Source organism: Enhydra lutris, unplaced genomic scaffold (genome assembly GCF_002288905.1).
Source record: "Enhydra lutris kenyoni isolate GAN:26980312 unplaced genomic scaffold, ASM228890v2 scaffoldscaffold40, whole genome shotgun sequence".
NCBI lineage: Eukaryota > Metazoa > Chordata > Mammalia > Carnivora > Mustelidae > Enhydra > Enhydra lutris.
The window spans coordinates 13,151,554-13,166,386 of NW_019154124.1; the positions used below are offsets into that span (position 1 = coordinate 13,151,554).

The 14,833-nt window shown below is 34.8% G+C and overlaps 1 protein-coding gene across 1 annotated transcript in view; it reads right to left on the bottom strand.

Annotated features, from left to right (window-relative positions):
- LOC111155269 (semaphorin 3A) overlaps positions 1-9,478 on the bottom strand; it is a 204,151-nt gene extending 194,673 nt beyond the window's left edge. The window contains exon 1 of the mRNA XM_022515394.1: positions 9,042-9,478. Coding sequence (XP_022371102.1) covers positions 9,042-9,153 — 112 coding nt within the window. The 5' untranslated portion in view covers positions 9,154-9,478. The remainder of the gene's footprint in view (positions 1-9,041) is intronic.
- Positions 9,479-14,833: the final 5,355 nt, after the last annotated feature.

Here is a 14,833-nt window from a genome sequence, read left to right on the forward strand (position 1 = left end):
ACAATTAAACATAATGTTGTTTGGAAAAATAATGACTTGAATGTAACTTTTCTTGTATTTGTTATGAATATACACTCACAAGTACTGCATATAAACACATTGATTTATGTAGTTCTTCATTTATATATAGTTCTACAAGTATAGTCACACTACTACAATCAAATTTCCACAAGTGACCAGGAACCAACAACTTTTCCTAATACATTATGAAATGTGCCAAAATACTGCTAAGCTGTTTGTTGAAACCAATGTTTTCCTAAGTGAACCAGAGAAACATCCAGAATGATAATGGATGGCTAAGCAAATTAAAAAGTATGCGGTATATAATTTTACAATTAAACATGGTACATAACAGAAATACAGTTAAAGGAACATTTTAATACCTGATACTCATCATATAAGTGACATGGGTACCTTCAAATTAAAAAACAAGTATTTATAAAAATAGCAACTTCTTTTTTCACAAATTGTTGGCGGATCGATTAAGGAAATAATAAAGCAGAAAACCATAGGGAATAGCTAGGAAAACAGGAAGAAAACTTCATTCTAATCCAGTATATTTTATAAGCTCAAGGAGCTATACTTAACAGTGTTTTCTACACTGGATAACTGAGCTTAACTTTCCTTTCTTTCTTCCATTGGTTTGAAAGAAGCCTGTTCAATGTACTTTACAGACAAATCCCAAAGGAGAGAAGGATTGTGACCACTGTGGAAAAGTCCTTACAGATATGCTACCACTTGTCCCCACTTCGATCTCATTTTCAGTCAAACCTAGACAACTGCATATTAACTCCATGATGTTCCAAGCCTGATATGCTGCAGCTTTAAGTTCCCTTGGTAAAGGACAGATTTGTTTCTGTATCACATTTGAATGCGGAAAAATTACATAACTATACTATTTTGTAAGCTATGTAAAAATATATTGTCTTCCTGAAAGGAAAAACAAGCCACAAAGAAATAGTTTTAGATAGTGGTAATTACCACTTTCTCTACTTCTGCCTTCTCACATTCTTCTCTACTGAGGTCCACCTTCTTCACATCCTATTTTTAAAAAGTCCACTGACATTTTTAGGGAGATGTGATACAGCCTTCCTCAGAAGTTCTACCAGATTCACTGTACCCAAGAATCTACTTGTTCATGAAGAAACTGCCACATGCCATATGTGTTTGTGTGTGTCTGTGTGCATTTTACAAACAGGATACAAATTAAAACTACGTATTAATTACAATAATGGAATATATAAATAATTGAAATTTGCATAGCTGATGAAAATCTAGGTTCTTTTAAAGGATGGTCACAGCAGAGCCAAGTTTATTCCCTTGAAATTTCAAATTTGAAGATAAACAAAATAAAATTTCTAACACACATGATGAAAATTCCCAAGTACTTGTCTAGTTTCGATTTGATCTCACTTATAAACAACCTTGTTTTGGCTTTCCCCACATATATTACTTAAGGGCTGGGATGAGACCTTAATTACTTTTTAATGTCACTTCATAGCTCTGATTTGTATACACAGTACTCTTAGTAGTTGTCCTTTCCTGTGGCTATTTCTTGTTCTTTCCTGTGGCTATTTCTGCTTTGTCACAAGACTGACATATTTTATAAGGATTTAACACCAAGCACATAAACTAATGTATATTCTAGACATCAGTTCTAGACCTATACGTGGACTAAAAAAAATCAGTCGACTCAAAGATAAGAGGAAGCAAGGAAGACATCTTAGCAAGCTGTCAGAGAGCAAAACCAGGATTCTCTCAAAAGCAGGAACACTGAAATATAGTCAATTTCAATTTTTTAAAAAATGATTGTACTTTCCAGTTTGTTTGGTAGAGTTGATCTGTTCTACACAAATGTTTTGATACCATGAAACGGACGATGAGACATTTTATCTTTAGCCACTCTCTGGTCTTAGAATAGCCTCCCTCACTTTCTTTTCTGGCTATGTATCAAGACACAATAATGGGAAAAAAAATCAGGGTGTTCCTCCAAAGACATGACACAACTCATCAACCTGGTTCCTAGGATCTTTCAAGATGGAAGTATTGCTATATATTCTCCATGTCTTACTTGCAGGCAGGTAAAGATAGCCAGACACTTTGTGATTCAGTCTGGAAACAAGCTTGGTTCCGAGGAGGTACTGTTTGTGGAGAACACACTGCTCCCAGACCCTTTGTGCACTTCTAAGTGCCTCAGCGGAGAGCTTCCTCCCCTAGTGTCTAGCCCTAAGCTTACTTCCCCTACATTACAATGTACAATTCACAAGAAATGAATTGATTTATTGCACACGTGCATTCTTTCTGTACTCACTTACACAGAGGCATTTTGCTTTTAAAAAACAAGGTGTGTCAAATGAAGCCCAGAATCACTCAACAAGTCACAGTTCTAGCCATTGAGAGTCTAATGACAAGAAATAATAGACCTGGCCTTGACAACCTCGTGGTCTGGCACTACAGAGATGATCCTTTTAAGTAATTTTACAAACCAAAGAAGTCATTTGACATATTCAATAGTACTAAGCTCCATTTAGTTTGCCGATGAAGACTCAAGTGGGTGATGCTATATTTTATCAAAAGACATGTTTATGATTTCGGCAACAGAGTGAGTTACTGTGAGATTTGGTCAACATTGTTTCCCATGTCATATCTCCCTCTCCAAGCAAAGGAAACCTGGAAGCACAGGTTTAATGACTCATTTAGGAGACGACAAGATTCTCTAAATTTGTGGTCTCTTTAAGTTTTACCCTAAACTTGTAGAAAATACTAAGATTCAATTATTCTTCATATTTATCAACAGCATTTTATTTTTGCTTATCTTCATTCCCTAATTTGAGTGTGTGTAAATTGTATATTTTCTTATCCTGGGTTTGACAGAGTCCAGCTTTGTTACTGTTTCGAAATAGTGTGTGAGTTCCTATTTATACTGATGTTTATGTCTTGGCAATAGAAGGAGATAGTAACTGGAGACATTCGGACTTATATGTGGCAGATACAATTTATTGATTCTTCCCTATGTTTAATTATGATAATAATTGAAAACAACCTACAAATCACAAGGAGTCACTTTTAAAAATATACCTTATGTGATTTACTAAATATCCTACTGTCTCAATTAGCTACTCCACGATTATGATGGCAATAATGTGCCACAGGCAGGCTGCGTCATTTCTGTTAAGAACATTTTATGATTCAGACTAAAAAAAAAGATATGTGTGTGTATATATATGTATATATATGTATGTATGTATATTTATATGAATGTATATAAATATTTAATATACATAAAGACACATGAAGCTGTCCTTCCATATTCTGATTGTTTGGTACTACTATTTTACCCACTATTTTGTTTTACATTTTACAGATCAATTTCACTTGTAAAGTCCTATATAAGTAAAAAAAAAATCCAACCATCTATTTACTTATTTATTTATAACCATTTCCTTTCCCAGGGTCCAAATGTACCAATAAATGTACGTACAGAGCACATCAAAATCTTTAGCAAACTGCATTTTAACTAATGTTTCTGCACTGGGCATGTTACATCTCCTGACTCTTCTGCCAGTTTTTCCAAACTTGGCCTCCACACATTACTCTGTGTATATTTATCCTAGCAGCCTGCCCATTTCCAAACTAATGAAAGAGCTGTCACAAATTGCTAGTGCCACCTATTAGTGGAAGCCTAGAACTGCAAATCATGATAATTCCTTTAAATAGCACCTTAGAAGTCATGAGGGGTAAGATCTATCCCTAGACTCACACTTGTTCTAATTTATGTTTACAGCTGCTGGTCTTTTTAAAATAAGCTTTCACTGCACGCACTAAACTTAGATGCTGTCATGAGCTTTGGAGATTTTACCAATAACTTTGCACTAATGAATCCTTTCATCATAGATTTTTTTTTTCATAAAGGTTGGATGAGTGCAATGTCTTAATCAATTAATATGTAACTTTCCATGATATAATATCATGACTTTGAAAATGCATGCTATTAGATAATGACTGATTAAAAAAATTCAGTACTGGTGTCTCTGGAAGGTTTTAGAACAACTGAGGTACAAATTCTGTTTAGCGTAGTCCTGACTTTAGATACAAAATTCTCCAAAACATGTAAAGGTGTGCAATTTCGACCTTTGAACTGGGACCTGTAGGTATGTCACCGAAGCTTAAATAAGAAAAATTGGGATGAGAAGGTAAGCCACAAAATTTCTTATTGCTGACTTAAGTTCGTGATAACTTTAAAAGTTCCTTAAAATACATATCTGAAGTACAATTATACATTCACACTAAGCATAAATAGATTATGCACCGCAACTGGAAGTTTACTTTTATTTCCTTACAAGGAACATATGCGATCATATTAACTAATTTTAATTAAATTTATTCTTGAAAGATCTTTCATTTGCATTAATGTTTGAATACAGAATTTAAATGTCATTCAGCAAAAATCATAACATTTTTGTTAATTTTGTTGTTTGATTTATATGTGATAATGGAAAGTAAGAAAACAAAGAGAAATTAGTTTTCAGAGATCTATACATCTATTTAGTGGCCTAAGTATTCATGTATTTTATATCCCTGTCAGCAGTGGAAACCTAGAAATCATTTATATGAAGATAAATAACAACATAAAGTTAGAATTGGAAAAATTATCTCTTGAGTATTCAGTTTTCTTTAAATTAGTAATGACTGAATATCATTATCAAAATTTGGTGGGTTAGAATTTTAAATGCATGGTTTTGTGGTCTCAGTTATTTTCCTGCTTGCTAAAGTCTACACTGTATAAATTATTATTTCAAAGGCCAATCTGGTCAGCAGTTTTAATCAGAGAAGCCACAAACTGGAGACTTTCACTAGCCTGCATTTGATCTGACCAGGATTGGATCACAAGATGTGTGACTTAGCATCTTGTTTTATTTTATTTTGCATTATTTTGCCAGAATATATTTATTAAGTAGGTGAATAAAAATTTCTGGTTTTCAGTGTGTTTAAATTGAAGATTTCAGAATCAAAACATGATTTTTAAAGTTAACAGAATTTGAGAAGAAAAGACCATGTTAAATGAGAATCAGCAAGTCAGAGACCTGATGTCAAATATAGAAGTGACTATAGGAGAAAATATATTATAGATATTGCAATGAATTTATAACTTCTTTGCTCTGTGTGGCTGTGTATGAATATATATATATTCCTCTACCTTTCATAGAAACTTTTCTTTTTAGCTGTGAGGAGATTATCAGTATAAGACATATTCCATATTATACAATCATGGGAATGCTCGAGATATCCATGAGGACTTTTCATGGGACCCAAAAGATCACACCCATTCTAAAATAAATAAATAAATAAATACATAATTTAAAATATGAAAATCACTGTAAAACAGTAATAATTTTGTTGCAAAGAAGTCATAAATTTCACAACCTGTAGGTTGCCAATATTACTTTTTCTCAGCTATAAGACATTAACATGAAGTTTGGTCATTCAAATATACTCATACTCATATATATATACACATATATATGTTTGTATGCATGTATCTGTATGCTTTGGTAGAAGTAAAGAAAAATCTCTGAAAAGTCACCAAGTTTAATTAGTAAATCATTATTCATATTAATGAAATCTGAAGTGATCATAATGTTCTGAGTAATGAAAAAAAAGCTTTTATAAATGTTATTTCATAATTTTTAGTTAAACACTATCTTCTATTATCAGAAAGATATGTGTGAGACTTTTGATTTAACTGATAGTCTCATTGTAATAATTCTAAGTCTCAGTGTGGGGGGGTAGAAAAGCTTTGCAAAGTATGAAAAGAAGGCCTTTAAAACAATCATTTAGGTGCTATTTACTAAGTCCTCCCTATGAAAGTAAAGTTAAAGGCATCGACTTAACCTTTGGATTCACATGATCACCATCACATTCCGACTTGCATGTGTCTTTGATTTCTACTAAAACTGAAGCACACAGTGTCCTGGAAAAGCTCATCACACTGAGTGATGGAACATTTGTCATTTGTTTAAAACCCCAAACCTAATTTATTTCCTTGTGACTTCCATAGGCTTTTCTGAAGTCTTCATTGTACCACACATTCCAAAAGGAAGATTATATGATAGTCTGGTTTTTCATGAGAAAAGTGAAATTTGACTAGTTTTGTAGAAGAAATAAACAGTTATGCATCAGTTTTAAAGAGAAACATTTTAACATTTAGCTATATTATATGTATTTAAGGAAGGCAAAAGTATGTCTGAGTGGATGTTTCTTGAGGATAATTTGTATGTGACTGCTGAGATTTACAGAGTTCTCACATTTGCTTCCCCCACAAGGATTCTAAATCAGATTGGTTCAGAGGAAAAGCCGGCATACCCCATTTTTCTAATATTATCACTTCTCCAGATGGTCCTGAACACATCTATTCAATCCCTTTTTCCTAGAAAGTAAAGAGGTACCTTATTAGGTATAAATGTATATCCACTACAAAGACTCCCTTCTTCTTCTTTTTCTTTCTTATTTAACATATCAAATCTCTTTCGTTTCCTACTAGGCAAGATGACAAGTAGAAAGTAAGCACAGTGATTGCCTGTTAACTTCATCTTAGCAACCTGAGCAATGAGAGAGTTAATGGTGGATCTTTGAAAACAAGTGACCATGGGAAATTAGGGTTGGCAGGGATTTAACTCTTCGTGAATCATGCTGGAATATTTTTAAGGGCCAAGCAGTGAAGGTTTTAACCGTGTTTGACATCTAATTAAGGAGGAAAAAGAAGTAGCTAAAAAAAAAAAAAAAAAAAAATCTCTATTATAGTTTAGAAACAAAGTACTGACAATTGGCTACCAGGCATTTGCTTTGGCAAAACATGTAGAGACAAAAAGGTAATGACAGACCAATAAAATGACAGAAGAAAAATTGCTTGGGCCATTCCTTTTCTTCTTCTTCTTCTTCTTGTTCATTTCACAGTTTATTTTACCAAATAGCCAAGCCCTAGGTATTTTAATAGAATTGTTATGTACATGAGGGGCAGTTTTTGCTAAAAAAAAAAAAAAAAAAAAAAAAAGAGTTTATAAAGACAGTGTCCAATAGATACACATTGTCAATGTATACAAGTTTAAAGCCTGTACACATATCAAAGTACTATTCCAATTGAATGCTATCTGTTTAGTGTATGGAAAGGAATGGCACCTCTTCTACAATGGAGAGTAATCTATTACCATGGAAATAAAATTCTTGCAAAATAAATATAACTCTCAGTTCTTGTTTATTTTACAATTTATTTAGGATTTAAACAAGTATCTCCAAATCTAGTAGATTTTTAAAAGTGTGTTTCATGCTTCGAATCTGTTACTCTAAAATTATAACATAGAGCCATTGGCATCTTCAAGAAGTAAAGTTGCATGTGAAACTTACTCATAAGGCATATAAACTTGGATAAAATCAACCATCAACCTAAGTATTATTTGATGGCATCCTCTCCAAGAATGAAGATGGAAAGCAAAAACTGAGGAAAATACAGATGCCATAATATCATGTACTCTAAAAATAATTTAAAGGCAGTTACTAGAGATAGAGATTTACTTAAATATGTAATAAGGGCTGTATAATTTTTTAAAAATCTTGCATGATAAATACAACTGCAATTCTGTTTGCTGATGTTTTCAATCCATTCTCACTTTCATCATAGGAAACTATTATAGGAAAAATAAATGTATCTTTCAACCCAAGGTATTTAATTTAGCAAGTATTAATTCCAAATAAACACATTTAATAGGTGTTGAATTTTCTAATCCAAAGTGTGAAAATTACATCTCTCTTTCCTATTGGTGGTCCTCATTCACACTACATCATTCAGAAAGAGATGTTCCCCATCATGTGAAAATTAAAGAATATGTTTCTGGCATAAAAGCAGTGTGCAGTAGACAGACATCTCTACAGACAGATTCAATGATTTTCTTTCACATTATAGGCTAAAAACAGAATATAACTGAAGCTTCCTCCTGACCCACCCCCAATTCCCGAAATCTGAGAATCATAAGAAAGCAACACCTTAGGGAGTAAAAGTACTTGAGTTGAAACATTTTAATCTCCAGCTCCATTTTCCTAATATCTCGGTTACATAAACATTCTCTTTCATTAAAAGTTTTATATATATGTAATTTTCAATCTATGTTAGCATTATTTGATATACATATCTATAAAATCTATCTGAACAAATATTTTCTTTAAAGTCCTCATTAAAAACCAAGCGTAGGCATTAAATTGTAACCAAATAAAGTACCAGCAACCATGTGATAAAGCTTTTTTCTTTCTTAAATTTACACTCTTTTTGAAAAGAAGTTCACACAACTAGCTGTACAACCAGAAAGTAATGTCTCTTCAATTCTCACTGAAGTACATATGGAATTAAATAACATTATATTTCAAAGGCTTTAGCTTTACACCAATTAGCCAAATACACAGTCTTTTGTACAATCATAACACACTGTGGAAAAACTAGTCTGTTCCCTCCAGTTTATATTCTCTTGGCAAACCATGATCTACTGCTTATGTTAAGCATCTGATTGTCAGATTTGAACAAACTGAATATTCATGATGACGATTAACCATTTAGTGACTAAAACTAAGAAAATACAATTTGTCATAACAATTACTTCAGGTGAGGCACTCACATCTACAAAGAGACTATTTTTTGCAATAGCGATTTTTTAAAAGATATTTTCATAGAAGTAGAGTCAGAAAAATTAACAGAACATATGATCACATATACAGCTCAGCATTTACCAGGCATTCAGCTCTTCTCTGCAAATGTGATTAAATGTTCTTTGTTTGCATTTAAATTGTCGTATATCAAACAGGAGACATGCTTTTAGAAAAAAGTGTTTAAATCATCTCAGAAAGATATACACAATCACATAGGTTTCCCAGGTTAAACTCAAGGTTTTATGGTTTGGGTTGGGAGGGAGTTCAAGGAATGAAAAGGTTGTGGGGGGGGTGGCGCGGGCAGGGGGCATTACAAAGATAGCCGAAATAAAAGAAAAATAAAGATTTACCTTTGTAGGATAATTTCAGCCTTGGCACGTTGTTCTTCCCATTTTGATAGTTTGCTCTCGCTGTAAGTAACACTCCCCAGAAAAGAGAGACAATCCTAGCGAACCAGCCCATGCTGCAGACGCTGTAGGTCCCTAGGCTGCTTCAGCCTTCCCTCCTGTATTGTGCGGCCAGAGAAGTTCAAACAATCTGGAAACTGGAGGTAACAGGTGATTTAGGTCAGTTTCATTCATAAATGCAGACAATCAAGACCTCACGGCAACACTAACACCTCTTCTTCTGTAATAGTCACTGAAGCCCAGAAACTTCAAACCCTCCAAAAAAAAAAAAAAAAAAATCGAGCCAGGCACCAGATAATGAGGCACAACTGTTGTGTGGAAAGAAAAAAAAAAAAAAAATTAACAAGGGCTGCGGCAGTGGTGCTTAAGAAGCAGTTCCTTTTATCTAGGCTCTTCTGATAGCCGGTGGCGGACTCTAATCCTGCTCTCTGCTTCATTCGGCTCCGGGGAAGCAGAATGAAAGGGAAACAGAGAAAGAGAGAGAGAAAGAAAGAGAGAGAGAGGGAGAGAGAGAGAGAGAGAGGAACCGTGAGCAGCGCGGACTTTTCCTGTACACATGTAGGGAGAGATGACACAAGATCCCACAGACAGGTTTTCCCAACACTCACTAGACTGGCTGACAATGGGAGAACAGGCGAGCTCAACCCACTCCCCTTCCCTCCTGTCACACAACACATGCAAAAAACATCTCATAGAGATTAGAGCCGGGAGCAGAACCCTCCAGCGTGCCTGTGAAAGGCATGTAGCTATAAATTTACTTCCCAAGGCACGCATTGTTTTATAGCCATTTTTAGGTGCAATTTTGATTAAAAAAATCTGAAATCTGCTACCTACCTAATTTACAACTGATACTCATGGTATAATTCCTTTGAACTAGTGTGTTATATGTGTATATGTATGTATATATATATATATATATACATATAGATACACACATATATTCATATATGTCTATATGTATATCTTTTTCACCACTATAACTTTAGCCACTGAAGGTTTTAAAGCCTTGTTAGAGATCATTCCCTCTTCCCAACAAACCCCCTTGGCTCAACTACCCCCTTCCCCCGCCCCACTGCAATTTCAGTGAAGAAATTCCTAGTAAAGCCCATTTCAACAATCAGTTCAAGACAAATATAGGTCCACTGAGAATTATAAATTACAACTCAAAGGGATACTCAGAATTTAAAAACATCTATGGTTTTTCAGCTTCTGGAATGCTCTGGCTAACATTTGTAATGCATCACATCTCATTAATTAAAGCCACTTCCCTAGTTTTGGTTAAAGGGCAGAGGAAGATGACAAAGTTCACAAAAGTCCCTGCTGAGTGTCAAGGACCAACGTAAAGAGGATATCTCTGTGTCTCCATGAGCCGGCGAAGGGTTACTAAATTTTTTGTGCACACGAGTGTGTGTGTTCAGAGAGTCACACAGACACTCTCAGTTCTTTCCTAAATAGACATTGTGTCTGAGGTGTTTCAATTTCTCTCCTATTTTTCTCCAAAGCTGATATTCTTATAGGATTTGGGGGGTTGGGGAGATACAGAAGTTAATAGGACAGAACTTTCCCCTCTTTACTCCTCAACTCTCTCTGCCCTACCCGCCCCCCATACAACACACACAATTGAAATACAGAAGAGAGACCCCTACTTCAATAGTGTGGGAATTTCTCAACTGAAAGAAGAGGGTGAGTCTCCCAATTACAAATGTAAACACTTACTGAAAGTGGCTTACTTAGTAATCTTACGAAAAAAGATCTAAGCATCTGTCACTACAGCTTTCGTGACCTCATGACTTGATGTCTACAGACCAATAGGGAAAAACTATCTCCCTCCACTCCCTCCTTCTGTCTGTCTCTCCGTCACTGTCTCTGTCTCTCTGTCACTGTCTCTGTCTCTCTCTATCTTTGTCTGTCTCATCGTGCGCGCGCGCGCGCGCGCGCGCGCGTGTGTGTGTGTGTGTGTGTGTGTGAGTGTTTGGGTGGGTGGAGGAGGAGGAGGAAGAGGATGAAGAGGATTTAAAGGAGGGAGAATGGGGGAAGGGGTGGGGGGATTCTCTCTACTTCACTAGATTGATTCATCAAACTGACCGTATTGTATTTGTCAGTTTCCGCAAGCCTATTGATCAGTCAGTATTGTTAAGAAAATAAAATCCAAAAATAATGTTGATTTTACTGATTCCCACACATGTTATCCTGAGCACTTTTCACGCTCTGGGCAATGGATTAAGGCTACAAACGACAAGAGGCTTGTCTGTCTTCCATGGATTACTCTCTATAGACATTTATTCTATAGAGGAATTCATGTTACTTGGGATTATTTAGAGGACTGGACTAATGAATTATCCTTTTGAAATATCACATATAATCAGTTTGAATAATTTAAATAGTTGCACCATTTTCATTAATATATATATTAAATGTCTTTAAATATTTATTTTTTCTCTAGCTCTCGGTACTAGGTAGGGGAACAAGTTTATATTTGTCAAAAGTGAGCAGAATAAGCAAATTTAGAAATGGATCCATTTCACTTGCGTAATGTCTAATTCTGAAACATTTTGATGTGTTCCAGGAAAAATGAAAGGTTGTAGGTAAAATTCAGATAAAAGAGGATCAGAATTGACTCCATGGGGAGGAAAGACATTCAATCTGGATTTTGAACCACAAAATCAGGACAGAGTTATTTAATTTTGTAAAACAAGTAATTTAAATTAATGTTGAAGTCTGGAATTTGGTAGCACAGACACCCCATGTTTAGAAACACATACATAATTGAAAAAAAAAAACACTTTCATATACTTATCTGTATTTGATATTTTTCTTACCCTCCAAATTTTTTATGATCTTTGTGTCTTTTCAAATTTTTGAAAGCTTAATAAATTCACCTTCACATATCCTTATCTGTGGGCTTTTAATTTAAGAAGTATGAAAACAGTAAATTCTTTGGGTAAGCATAACTGTGTTCGACCGATTAAATTATAAAATAATAGAAAAGTATAGCCATGCCATAGGTATTTTAAGTGTAATTAAAAAAAAAAAAAAGAAGAAAAAGAAAAACCACATGCCTGAAAAAATACAAAAGTATTTGCAACCTATATTTCTACCTCTATGGAAGTCTTTGACTTTCGTCAGGGTTCAAGTTGTTTTCAACTTTTTTCTTATACTTCCAAACACGTAAGGAATAATGAAGGTTAAACACACTTCTCAGCTGAGGTAGGAACAAGGTAGGGTTGGATCTGTGTGGGTGTTTATCAGAACTTTTCAAAATCTGGCTGTGTGTGTGAAATGGAAAATTTTGACTCACCCCCTAAGGAACATCACTCCCTGCTCTGATGGTCTGTGGCCTAAGTTCCAGCATGAGCGAGCCTGCCCTATTTGTCACCTTAGCCGTTGATGTTAGTGCATCATTTACTATTCCTTAAAAGTCAGAAATAATATACTGACCTTTTAACATTAAATTTTATTTAAGGCATAAAGGAAAAATATTATTATTTTTTTTTCAAAGTAGTCTATGTTCAATGATTCTCTAACTCACAGTCTATGTCATGTGCTATAATTAACTTGACTTGCAGTTGAATCCCTAATATCTTTGTAAATTTCAAGTTTTCAGATGTGATCAGCTCTTCCTACAGAGTCAAATTTGAGCAGGTGCTTACTATGATGATCATGCTGTTGTATACCTTGCTGTCACATAAATCAGAAGTTTTTAACCTCGCCCTAATCCATAGTGAGATGGATTACAAAGACTTTTGAGTGAGAGTGACAGTTTTCTGGGTGGTGTGCTTGATTTTCTAGAGAAACAACACTTCCAACTTCTCAACAGGTTGGTTAAGTTCTGTTTTTCCCCCCAAAGACCTGTATGGTCACAGAAGATACATATTAAAGCCTTCCTCCAAAAATGTATTTTTGACCTCTGCATGTATTGGATAAAACCAATGTGGTATTTTTTTAAATGCCCACTCTCTGTATTTTATTTATATAAAACAAATTGGGATGGCAACCAACACTGTCATTAAAGAGCAGAAATGATTGTTCTAACTTGGGAGATGGTATTCCAAGCACTTCCTCAGGTTATAGATACCCTATAGATCTTACTGGGTAGGAGAAAACTCTTCCTATATTTGTGCATAAAAGAATATAAGGAGAAATATAACTTAGATGTATTTAAAACTTTAGTAGATTAAATATACCTGAAGTTATGGTACGCTTTGATAAACACACTTGCCTCTCCCTATAATCTCATTCCACCTGTTTTATTGTGCTTGGTTAGAGTACTGCTCCCAAAGTGTGTGTCTCCGACAGAAGGAGATGACCTCTTTAAGAAAAATAACTGAGTTCAGAATTTTAGACATGAGCTGGTTAGCCAGTTCCCTTTAAGAAGCAACACCAAGAAGGAAACCGATACTAAAAACAGACAAATTTTTGGTACCCTCTCCAAGGTGTTATTCAACTGAGTCACGTAAAAAAAAAAAAAAAAAAGGCAAAAGAGAAAACCCCTGATATTAGTTTCTATCTAACATCTGCTATTTCTTACTTTTTTTTCTTTCTTCAAGGGATGCTTTACTGCTATATGAGAAAGGCCTGTGATCAACAGAATTATAGCAAATGTCATAGTCTAACATTTGTCCTTGCTCTGACATCTCATGTTGGAAATTCATTTTTAATGAGGGTTTTTCTGGTACAGGGAATTTGAAACCTTTTCTTTTTCTAAAAAAGAATTGCGTGGGTGAAAACATTCTTTAGAAGATCAGAAGACATCTTATTAATTGGGCAAACTAAATAGTTGATGCATTATTTGTTCTAGCCAAAAATGATAGATTTGAGAACTACTGTAGTAGTCACTGGAAGCTGGGGGTGGCAGGTTAAAAGCAATATTTAAGAAATTAAGTTAAACTTTTCAGAATCTGACCCTTGTGCATGCTTTTAGTATAAGCAACATGTGAAAGCATGAGTTGAGAGGAGGAATTGGTAAAAGGCAAAGGCAATTCACTCTCTAGGGAAGCATTAACTCTTCCCTTGTTCTTTAACTCCCCTTCCGCACCCCCCAACCCCCTACCTCTACACTCCCCACCCCCAATGGAGATTTCAGGAAAATAAGCTCATCCTTCCCCTGGAATAATTTTGTAACAGCTTGGGAAAAACAACAACAACAACAACAACAACAACAACAACAAAAAACTGTTTTGTGTTTTCTCTTGTGACATCAATGTTCATGATACTTTAACACAAATAGAGACTTAAAAGGCTCCTTATTTTTCAAATGAATTGAAGTGACAAATGTTAGATCAATGCAGGAGACCAGAAACTGGGCAGTTAGATTACTTGTGGCTGCATATTTCAAGAAGAGTTTAGACCAGAAAGGGTATCAGGAATTATAGAGGAAGTTTATGAATGGTAAGATGAGGTGGTAGCTTCTTCTTTGAGAATCTGATTCCTGGGGCTGAGTAGGTGAGTTTCATTGGGTTACCAAATTTGAATGGGGGATGGAAAAGAGTGACAAAAAAGGATGAATTAACATTGTGTTTATGGTTAGTATCAGAGCTGCCAGAAGTGGCTAAAATCCAGTTATTAGAAACATGAATGATTATTTTTCCAGTCTTTCTTTGATGTTCTAAATCGATCGTATTTTCCAACATTTTAAAATGTTTTAAACATGGGAGTTTTTCTTTTCCATCTACTTAAGGAGCTTGTCATCACTTACAGCTTCTTTATCAGATTATCTGACAAGTGAATGCAGTGTC